Genomic DNA, 22,697 nt, shown 5'->3' with positions numbered 1-22,697 from the left:
AAAATGAAACACTTATCAATATATGCGTGATTTCAAAGAAAAGAAAGAAATAATAAACCTTTCGTGTCTGCGATTTGTTGCTAAATCTGATTTTTAATATTGTGGAGGTTATTCTTTCTATATTCTGGAAACACACTGTTTTTGTATTGATAGCAATAGCCGAATTGATCTAGCCGAAAAAAAAAAGAAAGAAAGAGACCCCTGTTACAGTTTTTGATTTGGGTTTTTATAACCCTTTTTCACCTATTTTTTAATTGCTTTTGTCTTGTCTGATTGCAGGAAATGGGCACGGACGGTGGGGTGTGTGATGGCTCAACACGCGCGGGGCGTGGTGGCCGACATGGTGGAGCAGTGTCAGGTGCACATGGGGCAACGGCGCCAGAAACCCTAGGGTTTTTGGCTTTCCAAAATTTTTAGAGTTTTGGGCCTATCAGGTTTCACTGTTTTGGGTTGGTGTTGGGTTTAAGTGTTTAGGTTAGTTTGGGTTTTGGGTTATAAATGGGTTTTGGGTATTTGTATTTGGGCCTAGACAATTTAAATGGGTCATTTGGTTTTGATTGTAAACAAGCCAAAATTGGCCTACAACAAATTTTATTAATTCAAACCCTATGACTTTTGGGTTGTTGTATAAGTATATTACAAATTATAAATTTGTTTTTAATTATTTTGATTCTATTTTAAGTAAATATAAAAAAAATTAAGTTAATATGAATAAAGATGACACATTAAGATTTTTGCATTTTTAGTAATCTCATGAAGACTTTATTTATTTTAAAAAATTGTAATAGGAAAACAAATAAAAATAATGTGATGGAGAAAAAATTGGGGAAGACGGAAAGCCAAAAGTCTTCATAATTAAAAAAAAAACAATAATAATCTATCTATTTGTGACATTTTTATGAGATATTTATGACATTATCAATATGTGATTTTTTATTCATGGTATTGTAAGTTGTAACTTTTTTTCTTTATAACCCTAAAAACCTTTTTTTATAACTTAAATTAGCCTATTAATGATTCAAGATTGTTTTGATTTATAATGCTTCTTTTATTATAAATAGTTTTTTGATAGAATCTTATTTTGTGTATTTTATTTTTGGTTTCATGTTAGGTTTTGTAAAATAGGTTTAATTTACACTCTATTACTTTTTAGTTTAACTCATTTTCTTGCCATCTATCAACTTTGTCTTCTAGCTCCGAAGGTGGGAAACCTTTGGTGTGATGTTAGTTGAATATAATACTATCAATTTTGTACGGTGGGTAATGAATCCTCACAATATGTCAAGAAATTTGAGATAAGAGATTAATGACATTAGGAGTCGGCTTGAAAGATAAAAAATGGTCACTGATCCATGTTGTTAGAGCTATGAACAAAATATTATACGTGCTTGCAAAAACTGGCGCTTTATTTGTAAGAATATCAGTTTGTGGAATATCTTCATCTTTGATCCTTACACATTCAAAGCTTTCTTCTTTATATTTTACATTGCGCTTATGTATTTGGTTTCTATCTAAATCTTAATCATATGTACTTGGTTTTTCTCTATAAATAAAATTTCTTTTAATAATAATAATAATAATAAATTTTTCTATTTCTTTTTGTAATTTATTTGATGCGTCGTTAACTAATTAAAAATTTGACTAAAGCAAGTGCACTTATCAATTAATAGTATAGATACGGTAAGCAAAAATATTGTTCCTATGATGGCTCAAAGTACTAGCAATTACCGTTTTTCTATTATTTAACCGATAAATTCGAGCCATTGATTAAAACTAAAATTAACTAAATTAATTAACTAATGAACACGACAAGGGACAAAATAAGAAAATAAATGATTAACAACCAAGAAGCAAAACAATACCCATGAAAGAATTCACTTAGACTTCATATTTCACTATTAATCTAAATTAAGCAATTTCTTTACTTAGTATTTTGATCCGTATAAATCTCTAAATTATGTTAATATCTCTTTTGAAAGTAAGAGCAACTAACTCTAAGTTGATTAATTGAAATTTCTTTCTAATTAAAACCCTATTATTGCATTAACTCGAGCTATAAATTCCCCTATTAGATTTTACTCTAATTCGGTAGATTTATGTCGTCCTATTTCTAGAATTGCATACAATTCCACTCAATAATGCTAGATCTACTCTTAAACAGTGTCTATTCCTCCTCTGATTTAAGCATATTAAACATGAATCAATAATCTAAAAATATCAAACCAAGAATTAAACACACATAATTGAGAAAAAGATCTAAATATTATTGCATAAAATAAAAATCAAGCGATAGAGTACACCATAGGGTTAATCTCTTATAGGTATTTAAAAAATTAGTTCATACTTGAAAATAAAAACATTCAAGATACAGTCTAACCGAAAGAAAAAAAGAAACTCATGATAATCTCCTAAGAAATCAACAGGAAGTTTTCAATCTTGACAGAAACCTGCTTCAGAATTAGTTTTAATGGTGTTTTTCGAGTTGTTTTCTTGAGTATTTTATGACAGTTCTCTTATATCTTCTTATTTTTGCCATGTTTTCTCGTAGTTCAGGGTGCCAATTCGCGAAATCGATATGACCTGCCACATGGTTACGTGATAGCCCATGTGGCTCACACGGACGTGTGGAATGGGTCAGCTCATGTGGCTCCTATACCTTACTCTGATTTTTTGTTTTTCGCTCCTTTTTGCTCCCAAATATTCTCCTAAGTATAAAAACATAATAAAAGATTAGGAATATAAAAATCACCATTAACATCGAATAATTACCAAAAAAACGCATTAAGAATTAAAGTTTAATTTAACAATTTTAGATATGATTATAACAAGTTAGTTATGAGGTTAATTACGTAACCTGACGTTAAATAAAGAAGGGCAGCAAGGGGGAGGATGACAATTGTATGAGGACAATGTATTCAATTTCAAATCATATGGGTTTAATGGTTAGAAAAGGAGAAGAAATTTGAAATGTACTTGAGCTTTCTACGCATGAACTCCAGTCTGATTGGTGACTGATGGATTGTCACAATCAAATGGCTGTAAAACCCATCACTTTGGTGAATGCAGTGGCAACCATCCGATGCATTGAATAATGATGTCTTGGGATTTTGCTCGTCTCTCAAAATGAAGTTACCACTATTTTATCATATGCCAAACTCAAAACAGTTCTGTTTCACTGACACAAGATTAATCATATAATCTGCTGTTAAACCGTCATTAATACATCACATAAACGTGAGTGCGCGCGTAGTTGTGTCTGCCTAAGATCGTATATTACTTTTGACTTTTGCAATCTATTTTAGGTCAATTTGCAAATTTGTAGTGGAGGAGAGAAAACACAATTCTATTTTATGCAAACTAACAGTGTTCATTCATTCATATCGGTTAATCAAAAGAGGTTTTACCATTTCTTTCACCAACCCACTATCCTGCCTGTCGGATTATTATAATATCTTAAATTTTTTTTTTAAAAAATCTGAATGGTTTTGATTGTTAGCGAGTTATAACCACACCAACTGGGGCTGGGGCTGGGGCTGGGGCTGGGGACCCTACCATCCCCCTAATCAAACACAAGGCCCCAACAAGATCAATGTGGGCGGATCAGAAAACTGGCACTTCGGCTTCAACTACACTGAATGGGCATTCCAAAATGGTCCTTTCTACTTCAACGATACACTAGGTGAGTCATTATTAAACGCGACTTTTCTCCCTTTCTTTTCCCTCATACGTTCCATATTTAATGTAAACATGATGGCTGCCCAGTGTTCAAATATGATCCACCAAGCAACAACACTTTTCCACACAGCGTTTACTTGCTGCCAAATCTGTGGAGTTTCCTGACTTGTGACTTAAGAAGAGCAAAGATGATTGCTAGTCCCACACAAGGAGGCGGCGACGGCTTCCACTTTGTGCTCAATCGATGGAGGCCCTATTACTTTGCTTGCGGTGAACGTAACGGTTTTCATTGCAAGGTTGGTCGTATGAGGTTTATGGTAGTGCCATTTTTCCGTTGGAACCATTGATCCATGAAGACAATAGCAGGGAAGACAGACAGTACTGCTTTATATATATATGCTAAAGTCTCTAGACTTTAGTGAACGATTTGGCTTGAAATCGTCGTTTGTTAGCTTTGGCTTTATACTTTCAGTTTTGACTCAAATATCTCTGAGGCTTATACATAATTCGGACTATGGTGATAAACAGAATTTACAGAACACATGTTCAATTATAGTCAACAAGTTATTAGCTAGTATCAATAGACAGACTTTATAAATTTAGATCTAACATTTTCTTATATCGGGCAAAGCCAGAAAATTATTTTAGGGGTTGAAATTAAATTATAATTTTTATAATAATAAAAATATAATTTTATCATTTTAATACCCTTTATTTTTATAATTTTTAAATAATTAAATTAAGTTTTTATCATTTTTTGGGAGGATAAAGTGTAATTTTACTTTCACTAATTTAAAATTTTAAAAATTTTAAAAGATGTAAATGAAATTTTCCTGCCAACCCCTGGTTTCGCCCCTGTTTATATCATACTGCAACATTAAAATAACTTTATATAATTTTGTAATTAATATTTTAATAATTAGCTGTCAAGTTTTGAATAAATTAAGATTACTTATTAAAATATTCAAAGATTAAACATATATTTCAAACTATTTCATCGTTTCATGTTTTTGGTGGTATATATATATATTTGCAATGAAGTTTCTCATACTAGTAATTTCTGCTACCATTATTTTCATATTTTTTATTCTTCAAGTGTTAACTGGCACTGTATTAATAAATATAACATGAGGAAATTAAACTTTGATGGAAAAATCTCTATTGTGGGTTAAATTCAGTTTTTTGGCTGTAAGTCAATATAAATTGACCAATTTGTTTGCTTATTGATTTTTTTAATCACCGACAGAGCTAGAAATTTAAATTTTTAAGTAAAAATTAAATTATATATTTTTAAGGGATTAAAATATAAATTTATTATTGTATTAATATATTATTTAAGAATTTTTAATAAAAATGAATTAAAATTTTATTATCTCAAAAAGTGAATGTATTAAATTTTAATTTCAAAATTTTTGAAAAACTACCAAACAATTTTACTCTATTGATAGGGGCAAGAAAGGGCTTGCCTCTTCGCACGTCGTCGGCATCGATGATTTATCACTTTCGTCCACCTTCTCCCTGAGATGTGTCAAGTCAAACTTACCACATCTTCGTTTGGGTATTTTAGGTCTGAACTAAATATTGGCTCTAATGATGGCAGTTTTACGCCATTTAAGTTGTATGGTTGGTGGTTAGTGATGGGAGTGTGGAAATTAATAAGTTAAAACTTGCTATTATATTTTATAATTGTATTTTAATTTTGTTATTTTCGGTCCTTATATTTTTAGAATTTAAAATTTTAGTCCTAATTAAATGATAACTATTAAATCATTAAGTTTTGTAATTTTTTTTTAAATTTTATGTGTCAAACATATTATTATATTTATAATGATATATCTGTTTAATTATTTTTATATATTACTCACAAAAAATCAATTAATAGATTTAACGAATCTCGTTTACATTAACACAAAAATTTTGTTAGTCAATAGGAACAGTCGAACAATTAATTTTCCTTACTCATGTGTAAAACCAAATAATCATTACATGTTTATTACTACAGTTGTACATGTAATTTTATTAAATATTAACATTCTTTTAGACCAATCAATATTAACATAACTTAAGTTACATGTACATAACCTTTTATATATTTTTTTTGGTGAAAATAATCTTTTATATTTTAAAACAAAATAATTTACACAATAGAGGTCACTTTGATGACTTATTGCTTCGATTAAGTTTTTTTTCCTTTTCTTTTTTGTGAAAAGAAATAAAACTTAATCAAGTTACAAAAATTAACTTACCCCCTAACACTGGAATCCTCATATTAGCATAAACAATAAGTACTATGTTGAGCTAGTTTAACTAGTCTATCTAAATCCTAATTATATTCTCTAGAGATGTGACCAAATGCTAGTGATTAAAGTGCCTCAACAGGTGATGAATTCTCCAAACCAAAGCAGAATTAGATCCATTTGCCATCTTCTCCTAAATAACTTGGACTCTCTCAAGATTATCAGTTTAAATCAAAACTCTATCATAACTACAGTCTATTAAGAGAGTCAAACCATTCAAAATGCCCCACATCTCAGCATAAAAAATAGAACAATTCCCCAAATATTGTTGAATCCCAAAATCCACTCTCCATCTCAAGTTTTCACTATTCCCCCTATTGCGGCAAGCCTACCTTCATTCCAAACAGACCTATATGTATTTAAACAAACCCAATTACCGCCTAATTGGGGCCATAAATTCAACCTTGGGATATGGTCACAACATTACTATTTAGAGAAGTGTATTGCACGCTTTGCCCAACTATATGATACCTTAATAATTTCAGTCACATTCCAAGTAAGGTTTTGAAATATGAAAGAATTGTGGTTCTTCCAAAGTCACCACACGGTAACCCTTAAAGAATTTTGCCACTCCACATTTCTCAATCTCTGCTTCTGATGGTTCTGCAAGTTTAGAACTAGCCAATCCTATAGACTATTGACACAAAAGCTGGTATGCCAATCAATTGGGATTAATCGATCCCAAATACTTGGATTAAATTATTTTAAAATATATAAATATACCATTATATTTTAAAATCTTCCATAATAGATAAAGATCAAAAACTGAAATTTCTAATCATGCTACAATTTTAAAATAACTCAAAATAAGACAGTCTCATTCTTCAATGAAAACCAAAAATATTAATCTCTGCACTAATTTTAATATTTAATATATCATTCGAAACATAAAATTCAAAAGATTTATACAAAGCCCATTATCGTGTAACATTATAGCATAAACCCAAATATATTCTTCCTAAAATTCGAAACATAAATTTCAAAAGGTATTAAAATATATTATCAAAATTAAAAAATTGATTCTAATGGTCGAATACATTATTACAATTGAAGAATAACAGGAAAATCAACTTTCATGATATTAAGAATGCACATATTCTTAGGTTTTGAAATTCTAGAATAACAACTTCATTTAATTCCTTATTATGGATTAAAATTAAAAGAAGATTAAATGTAGAGAGCCAACAAATAATAATCGAAGTTGTATGAATACATGCTTACAATTTCTTTAAAAAGTATATAAAATTTTTTTTTATTTAAAAAAAACAACCTGCATTCAGTTACCATATGAATGCACTTCCAAACTAAATCTCATTCTCCTTTCATTTATAACAAAAAAGATATAACACAAACAATACTTTTATATATACAAATAATACACTCATGGCATTAAATAAAAATCATCAGGGTAACATACAAATATTTTCTGAAGATGAAATATCAAAAAAATTAAGAACCATAACTTTAATATATAATTTTTATATTAACCTAATTTTAATCAAATTAGTTCACTTTTAATTTTGGACTAATCTTTTATAATAGTAAATAATAGCATATAATTAATATTATTATTATATATATATATATATATGATGTTCATATTTTTTTCCAACACAAAAGGTTAATGAAATTTTTGAAAAGATAAATTAGCTCTAATTTAGTATTTGAATTTTTTTTTCACAATAATTTCAAATTTTGGTAATCTTTTTTTTCAATTTAATCATGAATTTGAATTATATTAAATTGTGGTGATGTTACACTCTTAATTTTTATCACGTCCTCATTTTAAAATTAGAGAAAATTATATAAAATATAAAAGTACAAAAACTATATATTTTTTTTAATTTACAAATGATAATGTGATTCGTTCTCGTAAAAAAACTCCAATTTCGAAAGTAATGTAATGTAGTTACGTACCAAATCTAAGTCCAGGTGAAATTATTATTAACTGCATTCTCGACTTCATAGAGTCAAAAAAGACGGCAAAGGTCAATAAGATAACATTGAATATTATTTACATTGACCACGTTGCAGACAATGATAGCTAAGTTGAACGGCTGTAATCAAAATTATGAAATATTTTAAATTTACGTTCTATATTTTTATAATTTTTAAAAAATTAAATTAAATTTTTATAATGTTAGAAAGTTAAAATATAATTTTACTTTAATTAATTTAAACTTTAAAAAAAAATTAAAGATCAATTTAGATTTACCTCTTTACACTGGCTAATGTTAAGTTGAAGATAAAAATTTGAAAATTAAATGCTAAAAGAAGAAATTAACTTCTAGAATGTAGAACCTTAAAGTCAACATCTACGGGTGTGAATAGTTAAGAAGAAATTGTAAAATATGTTAACAGGAAACTACGCAAAAGTCAATGCTTATTGTGTCACTTATCTAATGGATCACAAACTTTATATTTAGTTGCGTAACTTTTTTTTTTTATGGAATTGGATTAAATAAATATAAAATATATATATATATATATATCTAAGTTCAGCAATATTCATGAATATGAAATCTATACAACATAAGATATAAGATAATATCTATATAATGATAGCAAAATTAACAACCAATAAATTGACAATAGATAATATATTAACAAATATAATTATGTGATACACATAGATGTAAGGATGCAAGAGGATGAAATGTGTAACCGTGATACCGAAAAATGCTGTTTTAAAACCCTATTATTAGTTAATTAAGGTTTAGGGGTTAAATTGTAAAATTTCAATCGTTATAGAATTTAAATTGACCAAAGATTTGGGGGCTTAAAAAACAATTAATCAAAGGTTCAAAATGGTAAATATACCATTTTCCAATAGGATATAGTGCATGATGATGACATCTTTCACTAATTGTGATTAAAGGATTAATTAAGTTTAATTTAATCAATTTAGGTTAATTAAAGTAAAAAAGATAAAGATAGTGGAAATTCACCATCTTTATTCATCCTTAAATCGTCTACCGTTGTTGCAGCAAAATAAAAACCCTTTCAAGCTTTTGAAGCTTTCGACCATTAATAGGTAAGAGAAATTAAGTCTTTTTTCTTGTAATTTTTATAGATCTGGGGTCATGGGAGCTTGGTTTAGCTAACTCAAGTACCAATTTGATAAACTGTTAAAATTTTAGGGAGTTTCCATTGTTGATTAATTGATGAATTAGGCTTGAAATTGATAGATTTTAAGCTTAGATTGTGAAAATGACTAGATTGTAAAGTTAATCTAGCTTGTTTGTTAACTTTGTTTCATTAAGGACCAAATTGAATAAATGTAAAACCTATCATGAAATTATGTTAGAAATAAAAAGTGTAAGTTCCCTAATGAAAATATATGAAATCTTATTTTAATCCGAAGCTAGGAATTGAAAATTATATTTATCTCGAGTTTAGGGACTAAATTGAATAAAATGTAAAATATAAGGAGAATTGAAAATATATTTATATAGGATCATGTATATCATGACATAACATAAAAATGTTTAGTATTGATTGGTTATATAAAATAATTGCTAGATCAATATTTGGATCAAAGTGGAGCTAATAGGGGAAAAGCTAAAATTGCAGGTTAGTCCGTAAAGAATCCACTTGTTTTGGTGTTTTGAATAGGTAAGTTCACATGGATTTACTAACTCATTTTGTGTGGTATGTATACTTGTATATGTATGTTTGAGTATATATTGATATACTAGTAGTTTGACAAATATGGCTAGAACGAATTGAATTGAAACTTTGTGAATAACTACTAGGTATAGAGGTGAGCATTCGTTCGAATAGAATCAAATAAAAAAATTTCGAGTTAATCGAGTTGACAAATCATATTTTATCATCCTAATTTGATTTGAAATTGACTCAAATCGAGTCAAATGAGATGGAATTCGAATCGAATCGAATCGAATCGAATCGAATATATTTGTTCGAGTTAAATTTTGAAAAATAATTTTGGGTCATTGTAATCACTGTCACCTATCATAATAAAATTTGTCCACCTTAATCAATTTTTTTATTAACTTTCATCACCTCAAAATTTATTTATTAATCTTTTATATACGGGTTAGCTTCTTTGCTTGCTTAGTTGTTTCAATTATCTTCACATTCTTGTCACTATGTATTTTGAAATTTAAAAAAAAAACATTTAATGTAAAAATGTGATTTTTTAATAAAAGTTATTTTAAATATAAAATGTGAAATTGATACCAATATAAAATTTTAGCACGAATATTTTATGATATAATTAATAATTCAATTTTAATATAAATATTCAATATGACTAAACAATTCAATAATATAAATAATATAAAATGTGAAATTTAATAATATAAATAGTATAGATAAATAAAATTATTACTATTTATCTTTAGTGATATTTTTTAGATAATTTTGATTTCTTATTTGAGAGTAAAGGGTGAGAAGTAAAAGTTTAGGAGGAAAATAAAAAGTTTTGGGGAATAAAAGTTTGAGGGAAAGTAAATGAGGGAGTAAAATTTTGGAGGAAAAATATTAAAAAAAAATTGGGGGGGAGGGGATGGGTTTGGAGTAGATGGGAGATGGGATGAGAAGAGAGTAAAAGTTTTAGGGAAAATGGGAGGGAGTAAAAATTTTGGGGAAAAATAAAAAGTTTTGAGGGTTTTTGGGAGTAAAATTTTGAGAAAAAGTAAAATAGAGACTAAAATTTTGGTGGGAAATGGATTTTGGGTAGAGGGGTTAGGATGGGAGGGGAGTAAAAGTTTTAGGGGGAAGTAGGAAGGAGTAAAAGTTTTGAGAGAAAAGTAAAAAGGTTTGAGAGTTTGGGGTAAAAATGTAAAATATTATAGTTTGATATTCTAATTATTCGAATTATTCGAGTTATTCGAATTCGAAAACTCAACTCGATTCGAACTCGAAATTCGAAAAAAAATTGAGTTGACTCGAATAACTTGATTTGTTTAACTCGAAATTTGAGTTTTTTTTTTCGATTTTTTCGAGTCGAATCGAATTTTGCTTACCCCTAACTGGGTATAAATGTAAGAAAATAATTGACTATAGGTATGATACTAAAATATATGTAATTGATGCCCATGCGAACTTAGTAAAAGCTTAGGATACAATTGGCATGCAAATAGGATCATATGTACGCTTAATCGAATATTATTACAGGTTATAATGAGATCTAACCTTGTTGCAAATTCTCGGGTAATATAGTGAGATCCAACCTTGTCATGGATTCTTAGGTAATATATGATATAGGTTTAACCCGGACGGGTAATCTGATGTAAGTTCAACTCGGACGACCAACTTAGTTCACCCGTGTATTCGAGTCCATTTTACTAGAGTTCCATCGGGCGATATATGTATTTTAATTGAAATGGGATAACTTTAAAATGTATTGAATATGGAATGGTATATGCTTGTAACTTGATATGTGGCATGTGATTACTCTAGTATTAAGTGATGTTATTCATTATATGTAAGTGTGTCTTAACTTATTTAGATGTTAATGTTGGTATGTGACTAGCTATGACATTATGTGCCAAGGATAACCAATTTGTATACCAAAATGATTGGCAGTTATCATATTTTTAAGTGATCAAGGTTTGAACTTACAAAGCATTTCTGATACGAGTAACTCGGTCCAATTCAAAAGCCATAATAGAGATGGGCTTAGTTTTCCTCAAGGCCCAATCACAAGATCCAAATCCAAACAGTTAAAGTCAAAACTCAACTTACTCGTCCAAGACTTTATCACAAAAAAAATCGAGAAGAAGAGTTGAAGCTTTAAGATGATGGATTTTAGAGTTCAATACAATACAGAGGAGAATGAATTAGAAGGGACCAATGTTGTTCGTGGGCCTAAAATCTCAATATATGATGACAAGCCCATGTGGAAGATGTTAACAAGCTTAGGCGTTACACTTTAAGGACCCCAATCAAACCCACACACCTAACCCTAAACCGTCGCCAAAACAGAGTTACGGAGCATTACCGGACATATCGGACAATTTACTAATAATTCACAAATCAATAACATACATAGTGTAATTAATTATTAAGTCCCTATAATGGACTCTCGAGGTCCAAAACACGTATTAAAAGTGGAACGTAGTTCGAGTTTTCTGAAAATTTTTTCGTAATTTTTTTTGAACTCAATATAACTCATTTATAAACATCTAACCTTCCCTACAATTTTCAAACAGAAACCAATTTGCAACCAATATAACAAACCATACATTTCCGCACTCAAACATACCTAATTATGCCTACAACATTAATTTAACAATTTATCTACTTGATCACTCATAGATAACTTTTAAATTGAACTAATAATTTCATTCATTTTCCCATTTTAGTTTCATGCCACATTTTACCAAATATGCCATACTAATTCATTTCATACTTATAACCCATATTAGACATCATTTTACAACCAAAGTTTCAAGACTTAAGTACATAATTTATACAATACCTAAGTACATGCCACTTTTACCAAAGGAGAGATTACATCACCAAATTGTCTCTGAAGTCGGGATTGATCTAGATGCTGAACCGAGACCTTCTACTAACCTGTGTACGGAAACAACCGTATGCTTAGTATGCCTATACTTAATGGTATTACCATAATTCAAACTATAATAACAAATAATAATGTATAAACATATAAATATCAAACATATAATAATTTATTAATATATATTAATTCATACTTTAACTTTCAAATTTTCAACAATAACAATTAATCAAATTGATATCACATATCATCAAACTGAATTCAATCATCTCATGAACCTTTGGTTCATGTCTTTCATTTTTAGTCTCCATTCAATTCACCATTTCAACTCTCTCATTTCTTCAATAAATCAATCGATCAATTTCATTCGTTTTATCGTTTCATTTGCTTACCCCTATTAACAAGACTCAGACCTTGGCAGATACACGGATTCCAACCAAACACACCAGAATAATCCACCCAAACACACTAGAATGGCACTTAGTGCCTCTTCGGACAGTCCGAAGAAATATAGTGACTTCAGTGTCTTCTCGGCCAAGCTGAAAAATCCCCAAATTCTTTCAATCCTATGGCATGCCAATTATATCCGACTCAACCCGACTAGTTAGTATGGTATTCAATTTTCGTATTTCAATTTAATCACTTTCTCATATTTTCCATTCAAATCATTCTCAATTTAATCACAATTCAATTCAATACAATTTTCCACTTTCCAATCAATATACTATCAAATATCTATACATAATCATACTTCATCTCAATTTTATTCATTTCAATATTGATACTTACCTTAAAATTTTACTTACCATACATATAAATTTAAACATAATATTTAATAAATAGTAGTTTAAATTATAGTAATTCAAACCGTGATTTTCTCGAGTTTACTCTTCAATAATCTTCTCTTTTCCCTTCTGTGTCGATGCCTCTGGTTCTTTGCTAGCTAAAAAAATTAAAATAATTTATACTATTAATACAACACTAATTTATATTAAATAATTGAATTTCTATTCAACTTCTACCTTAATTTCAATTTGATCCTAACTAAATTCACTTACTTTTCTATCTCAATTCATACCTTATTTCTACTCAATTTTCTACAAAATTCAACTTAACTATCTAATGTTCACCATAAAACCCTAATTTCAAATTTCTTTCAATTAGTCCCTCTAACACAAAACTTATAGCTTACTTTACAATTTAATTATTTTATCAATTCTAACTAGAAATTCTATCAATTAAACCCCTAATTCATCAATTTGTTCAACATGAATTATGTTCAAAAACCTAAGAACTTTCAAAATCTTAACATAAATTCAACAAAACTTTGTTCTAAAGCTTCTAAAATATCAAAATTAAAAGAAAATGGCTTAATTGACTTACTAAATTAAAGCTTAAAGCCCCAATCCCTAGTTTTTCCTTTCATTTTTCTTTCTTTCTTTTTCTTTCCCCTGTTTCGAATAGTCTCTGTTTCTTTTCTTCTTTGTTTCTTTTATTCTTTTACTTTATTTCTTTTATGAATTAGTTAATAAAATTAATAATAATAATAAATTATAATAATAATATAATTATAATAATAATATTTAATTCATAAATATCGTTTACTTATTATTTAAGAAAATATATAAATATTTTACAAGTGTATAAATACAAACATTACACACGTATTTTATCATCACCATACATTTGTCATTATTTGATTTAATTTATAATATAATATCATAATTTTAATTAATATAAATTACATTATCTAATAAAATAATATTCATTATAAGTTATTAAGATATTTATATAATTAAATCATAAAAATCTAAGATTTTTATGAAGTAATTGCCGCGTCAAAATCTTAAATAGGTATAATTGCCTATTTGGCCCCTTTTATTTTCTATTAATCTGTAATTCAATTTTTACCCCTTATTCAATTTAATCATTTTTACTAATTACTCTTAATTAGACTAAATTCACCTAATCAAAGCCTAATTAAACACATCACTAGACTCATAGATATTTCTAGTAATTATTTATGAACTCATTTTGCTAAGACGGAAGCCCGATAATGTACTTTTTCGATGCCTGTGAATTTTGGGTCATTACAATATAAGGGCACCTTAGTGCACAAATGATCATGTTAAGTTGATAGTTATGTGGTAAATGTGATAATGGTTGAGCTTGTATGTTTAGTATAGCTTATAATATAGTTGATGCATGGTTTGGTAAAGTTTGGTACTAGCATGAATGATGATTTTGAACTTGCTTGAGTTTGGTATGTTACAAGTTACAAATTGAAATGATTGGGGAATATGAATTGATGCATAGTTTGGAAATGATATTGATCATACATGAATTTTATGTTGGTTGAATTGAGTTTATATAATAATTTATCATAAGTATAGGAATGGTCAAGTTGAGGCCTTCTAATCAACCTTTGAAGTCTTATGTTAGTTTGGAAATGTATGGAAACTAGAGCTTAGTGGTCTGTTGTGAATGTCACGACTTCACACCTTGAATGTTGTGACACTAAGCTATCTCGTTGAGACTTCCCCTGTTTAATGTCGCAACATTGACTCTATGATGTTTGAAAATTCTATAATTGGTCCTTAGGCTGGGAAGTTAGCTTTTTCTTTCAAGGTCGCCTTAGAAGTCATGACATTGAACCCTAAGATCACGATGTCCATCTAGTATAGTTTTGGAAAACTTTGCAATTTGGTCATTAAATAGGAAAGTTTGTATATTTTCTTGGAAATCGCGACATTGGACCATCAATGTCGCGACATCAACTTGGAAACTTTTAATAGTGTTACATTTTAGTCTTCCAATAGTCTCGAGTTATCCATAAAGCTTTCGTAGGCTCGTATAAACCCCGATTTGAAATATAACATGATATAATAATTCAATAATCGTATATTTAGAATAAATTGTTGTGTTTATGGAAAAATTATGTTTGTTTCAATCAAAGTTGTTCAAGAAATGGATGTAGCATCCCGTAGTTCAGATTCGACGATTGGGTCCGACAAAGGGTGTTACAAAATGTCATAAACCAATCCTCTATTCCACCCAAAATTTGAATGATTTTTCAACCCAACAATTTGTGTATGGCACTTGCCTTATGCCACTAAAGTTAAAAAAGTTGCAATAAACATTAACCTTTTTTCTTAACCCCCTATTATTGGCCTGCTCGATGAGGATTGAGTCCAAGCATACAATTTTCCCCACCAAAGGAATAACTAGCCACTTTAGGTGCCATGTCTCTTTAAAAAAGCTAGTTATGCCTTGGTTGGTGGTTCGATCCACTTCGCGCACGACTTCATCGATTAATCATCTACGGGTCTTTCATATATGTACTCCCTCTATCAACCGAGGTGCTTCTACTCTATGAACCCTCAGGGCTCTCCTTGAAGTTGAGAGACAAAACCTGGGTCCCAAGATAATACATACGATTATTGGGATGTAACGCCCCAATTTTCGGGAATTCTGTGAATGTTGGCAAAATTTCATGCTTTGATTTTGTCATTTGTGAGTGAAATTATGAAATAGAACCTATGTGAAAATGTTTGAAAATGCTATAGGCTAAAATGAAGTGGCCAAATAAATAGGAGTGCAAAATAGGAGGATTTGCATGACAAAGCTCCCATTTTACATGAAGTGGCCAGCCATCATGTTGTTGTAGACAATATGAGCACTTGATATCCATAATTCATGGTACAAATTGATAATGGGTTAGGTAAATGTTCCATGATAATGGATTAGGTAAATATTCCATGATAATGGGTTAGGTAAATGTTCCATGATAATGGTTTAGGTAAATGTTCCATGATAGGCATTTCATGTCTTTTGTATTAAAGAATTAAATGGATGAAATATGAAATTTTATTAAAAGAAAAAGGGGTGAAAAGAACAAAGTTTTGTCCATCTTTGTTCATCATAGCCTAAAGTTAGAGAAGAGAAAGGAGAGGAGAAAGCTCTTGAATGTTCGGTCACTTGGGGAAGAAAATTGAAGGTAAGTTCATGGTAGTTTGCTTCTATCTTGATGTTCATGAGTTCTTCTTGATTCTACCTTAACTCTTGAAGCATATTTTGGTTTTTGGTTGTGTTGTGAGCATTTGGTCATGAATTAAAATGAAGGAAATGGTTGTTGTTTCATGTTCTTTTGATGAAAAATGGAAGATAGGTGAAGTTGAGCCAAACAAATGAGCATGCATGTGCCTTAGATGCTAAGGGGAAAAATCGGCTAATATGTTGTGCTTTAAAATGATGAAATGGAGACTATACTTAAGTAAACTCATAGATATGTGATGATTGATTGGTGATATACATGTTTAAATAACATGCATGCAAGTTATGTGTGAAAGAGTGATTTGGTAATAAATCTGCTTGGGACAGCAGCAGTAACATGACTTTGGAAAATCACCATAAACTGTGAGAGATGAGTTAGAAGGTGAATAAATTATGTAATTAAATCTTAATGAGTCTAGTTTCAAATGAAATAAACGAGAACATATTTTGAATTCTGTACAACGAGAAATTTGATTCGTAATGAAGAGTGGTCAGATTAGTCGAACAGTGAAACATGGGAAACTTTAAGAAAAATCTGGTATTGATTGGCTAAACCAAAAATTCTGAAAATTTTATGGATATAAGATATATGAGTCTATTTTCAGGGAAAATTAACGGCACTTGGTTTGGAGTTTCGTAGCTCCAGTTATAAATGATTTAGTAACTGTTGCTCAGGAAGACAGCTTGCAGTGAAATTATGATTATGTGGTAAACATTGACAAAAATTTGTTAATGAGTTGCTTATTGATTTCTTATAAGCTTACTATGATTTGTAGGTGTGGTTGGCCGAATATTGTAAGGGGTTAATACGTAGTTCGTATTTGAATAGTTAGATTAACGTGTTAGTAATCCAATTGTAGGCAGTTCGTGTGTGGATCTCGTCAGCATATCGTCGCAAACAAGTGTGTAACTAACACCCTCTTTCTTAGTCTGGATCAGCAAAAGTCGAAAAGCTGAAATGCCAAAAACCGGTATTTTGTAGATTTGCGAGTGTGCGAATGCTCGTGAGGTAAATAGATTAATGTTTTTGGTAAGCTGCAAAATTTGGACTGCAAAGTGCATGATTTCTGTGCTCTCGATATTTTTGGGCTTAATGGGCCAAAATTGGAATGATGGGCCAACGAGCCCAATTCGGTAAGAACCCTCGGTACGTGATTCTGTTAGTATGTGAAAAGTAGGAATATGCATAAAAAACCCTAAAATAGATAAATTACTGAAATACCTTTAAAAGTGAAATATTTACAGTTTTACCCCTAGTAGATAAATTACCGAAATATCCCTAGGGTTAAATTGACCTAAATGCATGTTTGACTGTTGTTATTTACTGTATGCCATGTTGTTATTATCTGATGCATGGGATTGGGATATTGACGGAGGAAGTACTGAAAGTGGCTTGTCCACGTACTGGAGGCTTTGCCTCAATTTACTGTTAACTGAGCAGCAAGGCTGCAACTGTGGAGTGTTGGGCTGGGTGGGTTGAGCTATTCCCCACATGGAGTGTAGGGCTGGTACGGGTGGAGTGTAGTGGTTGGTGGGTTGAGTAGTCTTCCCAAATGGGCTTGCATATGTTATTGATGTTGCATGTATTTTGAAATGGGCCTATGGGCCATACTGTTATCTGAATAAGGGGCTAAGGCCCAGTTTATTGTAATCTAAAAATGGCTCTGGTCCAGTACCACTGTTACCTGAATGGGCTTAGGCCCAATAGGCTTGAGCTGACTTGGGCTTTGAATGGGTTTTCCTTACACACTGAGTTTCCCCAACCCTTTTTATTTTAATCCACGCAGGTAATCCCCAACCATAGTGGGCTTGGAGCTGTGAGGGAATTCGGAGTGGCCACCCGTTCTGAAAGTTTGATTTTCTTTTGGTGAACTGGACATCCTTTTATTTACGTTTGAAGTTTTGGGTTTTTAAATGTAATAAGGCCGCTTAATTATTTTTGATGGTTTTAATATGTATTACTAAGATAGGTATTACTTATTTTAACTGTTGAAATTGGATAGCTTTAGGGCGCGTTTTCAAAAAAAAACAACAACAATTGATTTCAAAATAACACGACAACAAGCAAAGCTTCCGCAATGAAAGTATTTTCCAAAATTAATCATTTTTCCTAAAAATGACTTAATCAAATCGGTTTCCTAGAAATATACATGACGTTAAGGTGTGGCAATGGCGGTGTGCATGTCTAGGATTGGATCTGAATGGAGCTTGGTACTTAAGTAGTCCGATAGACTCACCTCCTCTTTTCCGGTTTCCTACCTGGTGCACAGCTTCCATTCACTTTAACCTATAATGAAATTATCTTTTAAAACACTAAGTAGTTTTTCTGGATCAACAATATAAAATGTTTTGAACGCTTCGATGTGGCATGTCGGATCTGGCCATAACGTCTGGGCCGGGTTTGGGGTGTTACATGGGAGTTGTATTAATTGCCCAACGAATGACACTTCAAAAACTTATCCCGAAGGAGCCGATGCCCATTAACAAGCATCATATTAGAAATTTTGGTAAAAAAAGGTAAAAGGTTAAACCAAATTTTCTAGTGATATGCTCTTAGAAATTTTGGTATAATAAAATCCATAATCTAGCAATCGTTGCCAAGAAGACCGCAACTAGCACCATTGATCGTCGCTCTTTGATAGCTGATCAACACCAACAATCCACCTTACCATTATTTCAACCTCCTTTTTCCAAATACGATATTAGTTTTGCCAAAAGAAACCCTTATTTTCCTAGATCTACAACCAAACTTTTGAGCTCTCCCTTTTTTATCTCCATTTTCGATTGTCGGATTGGCCTAAGATTTAAGTATGTTACTCATCTCCTCCTAACTATCATTTCATTGTTTGAATTTGTGAAAAGTAACCCTAAATTTGCATGAGAAGTGAACAAATTCTCTTTCATTCTTCAAGAAAAAGGAAAACCCATTTTTTTTTTACTTTTGTTATTGAATATTGACTTTTCAACTTTAAAAAGAATTGTTCTTTGGTTTATTTATTCATTATAATCAAAACTCTTCTCATTTCTTATCTCAAAAACCAAAATGACAGAGAAATTTGTTTGCAGAGAAGGATTTCCATCTCCCTTTTTGTTTTTATAGAGAGATTTGAGTGTTAAAAAAATCAAAAGATTCTAAAAGAATTCTTTTAGGTGATGTTTTTTATTAAAAAAGAATAATAGGAGAGTAGTTCTAAAAATTATTGTTTGGGTTTAGTCTCTAGATTTCAAAAGAGGAAAGAAAAAGATTAGTTTTGAAAGAAAACAAGGATTTGAAAAATAAAAAAGTTTTTCTAAAAAAATTCCAAATTCCAATAACCAAAATATGAAAATTTTGAGTTTTTCGATGAAAGATTTGAATTTGTCAATCAAAATTTCTAAAGACTGAAGAACATGATATTTTGGCATCACATTAGAAATTTTGGTATTTGGTTAGAGATTTTTGTTAGAGATTGTGGTATTTGGTTTCAAATTTTGGTATCCATTAGAGATTTTGGTATCAATTACAGACTTCAGTATTTGGTTAGAGATTTTGGTATCTGTTAGAAATTTTGATATTTGTTAGAGATTTTGGCATCCGTTAAAGATTTTGGCATCACATTAAGCTTATTGGTATAGCATTAGAAATTTTGGTATAGGCTATTGGTCCTTACATAAAGGCAGTAGAAGAAAATTTTTGGTATATCAAAAGATATAGCAATATCCCTAATAAATTTTGGTAGATGTTAAAAATATTGGTATAACATTAAAAATTTTTGTATAGACTATTGGTCCCCAAGCACGGACAAGAAAATTTTTTTTGGTATACCAAAATATTTGATGATTTTTATTAGAAATTTTGATATTGCGTTAAAAATATTAATATTAATTTATAATTAGTCCTTTTTTATTTTTTATTTCAAAGTGTACGACAGAACCTTTTTTTATCTACTATAATATTTTTACATCTTATAATTCAATTTTATTGAGTGGTGTTTTAAATACACATGTGAAATTAGGGAAATTATGATTTATGGTAATATTCTTACACTAATAATTGATACTGAATAGATGAATTATGGCTTAATGGTGTAAAAAGCCTTCAAACTTTTTTTTAAAAAGCAATTAAGACTTGCTCTCTTTTTTTTTCACTCAATTGTACACTTGAACTGTCAAAATGCATAAAAAATGACCTCAAAATTTTTCAAAAAAAACAATTAATCTCTTTTTTTTTCACTCAATTGAGTACTTGAACTTTCAAAATGCATAAAAAAGGACCTCGAAATTTTTCAAAAAAAAACAATTAATCTCCTTTTTTTTCACTCAATTGGGTATTTGAACTGTCAAAATGTATTTAAAAGTCCCTCAAACTTTTTCAAAAAAAGCAATTAAGCCTCTGCTCTTTTTTAGTACTAATTAGGTACTTGAACTGCCAAAATGCATAAAAAAAGCTAGGAGCAGATCTAGGGGGGCTGGCAGAGGCCTCACCCCCCTAAAATAACAGGGAAAAATTAAAGAAATGAGGAATTAAATTAAAATTTAAACAAAACTTAAAGTATAAATTGCGAAATAAATAAGAAAAAAGGAAGTAAAGGACTAAATTGGAAATATAACAAAATTTAGTGCCTAAATTACAAGGAAACATAATATAAGGGATTAAATTAAGATGGAATACAAAAGTTTAGGGATCAAAGGGCAATTAATCCAACCCAATACACGAGTCACTCCAAGAGGGCAACAATTTAAGGACCAAATTGAAAACAAATCTAAATTAAATGGTATAATTTCTAAAAGGAAAAAAATGAAATTAGGACAATATTGAAAAATACTCAAAGGACGAAGGACCACGACTACAATTAGACCCTTCCCATGAAAACACGTGGATCGTAGGGAATCCAAATTGGGTCATCGGGTCAGCCCTCAAAATGACATCGTTTTGGGGCGTTTATGGCCAGGATGAAATGGTGTCATTTTGATGGCTCTATTTAAGGTAAAAAAAAAGAATAAAAAAATATTTCAGACTTTTTTGTTTTTAATTTCTCTTTTCTTTCTTTTTCTCTCTAAAGCCCTCCATGTTCGGCCACAATGCCATCAGCGCTCCGCTGTGGTCACCGGTCATTGACGACGGCGACGGCGACTATTGCCTCCGGTGGTTGGAGTTAAAAAATTTGCCTTTTTTTTAGTCCCTTTGACTCTCCAGAGCTAGATCCGAAGGCTAAGCCTTCTAAAAAAGAAAAAAAAAAGAAAGGAATGTTTGATTCTTTGCGCACCTCACGTCCCCTTTCGTTGAAGCCTTAGCGAAAACCCTAATGGGTTCGGAAGCATTCGGGGTCGGAGAAGGTTTTCGACAATGGCGAGAGGCGAGACGACCAGTAAAAAAACTTTTATTTCTTACTTATTATGCTATTTTTCAAAAATAGAAAATAAAATGGACTACCTTTTTTTCAATGTTTTTCTTTGTTCTTCTATTTCAAAAGAAAAAAAATCCTCCTTTTCGTGTTACAAAGATCAGTTTTACCAAAATAATATTACAATATATGTTTTTTCGATTGCTTGTTTCTACTTCTTTTCCTTTTTTGTGTTTCTTGCAGGGGCGGTAGAAGTCAATGGGGTTGCTATTGCCGTTTTGGTGCAAGGGGGAAGGTTTCGGCCGCTGCTTCCGCTGACATGTCGGGGAGCAACATGGCAGGGGGCTAGGGCAACTAGGGTTTCTACTGAAAGATTAGGATTTTGGGCCATTGGGCCTCTCTTTGTATTTGGGTTTGTCATAATTTTTTGGGTTATCGGGCCTTATAAATAGACTGTTATTTTTTTGCTATTGTTTTATTATTAGGCTCGAGCAAAATTTGGCTCTTATAGGTAAAATTGCACTTTACCCCCCAATGATAAAAATTTGATTTAATCCTCTAAAAATTATAAAGATCTAGGCTATTAAAATGGAAAAAAGTTACATTTTTACTATCATAAAAATATATAATTTAATTTTGCCCCCTGAAAAGATTTTCTAACTTCGCCCCTGCCCTACTAAGTCGTATTTCTAGATCTGCCACTGAAAAAGACCATTTGACCGTTAAAGTTAATTGCCCCTAATTTTTACAGTTAAAGCCACCACGAGTCACAACCACGGTGTGACATGTGGCAAAAAATGATAAAAAATAAAAATCAATAAAAGTTATAAAAAATATTAAATTTTAATAAAAATATAA

General features: G+C 30.4%; 1 protein-coding gene across 1 annotated transcript; it reads left to right on the top strand.

Annotated features, from left to right (window-relative positions):
• Positions 1-282: 282 nt before the first annotated feature.
• Positions 283-22,188, top strand: LOC121211286 (uncharacterized). The gene is made up of 4 exons (XM_041083930.1): positions 283-358; positions 3,497-3,679; positions 3,763-3,985; positions 22,083-22,188. Exons 1-4 carry the CDS (start codon positions 283-285, stop codon positions 22,186-22,188), a joined length of 588 nt encoding a protein of 195 aa, XP_040939864.1.
• The last annotated feature ends 509 nt before the right edge of the window (positions 22,189-22,697 follow it).

This window comes from Gossypium hirsutum, chromosome A12, assembly GCF_007990345.1.
Source record: "Gossypium hirsutum isolate 1008001.06 chromosome A12, Gossypium_hirsutum_v2.1, whole genome shotgun sequence".
In the NCBI taxonomy this organism is placed as follows: Eukaryota; Viridiplantae; Streptophyta; class Magnoliopsida; order Malvales; family Malvaceae; genus Gossypium; species Gossypium hirsutum.
Note: the sequence above shows the minus strand (reverse complement) of the source record. Positions and strands in the feature narration are given on the sequence as shown.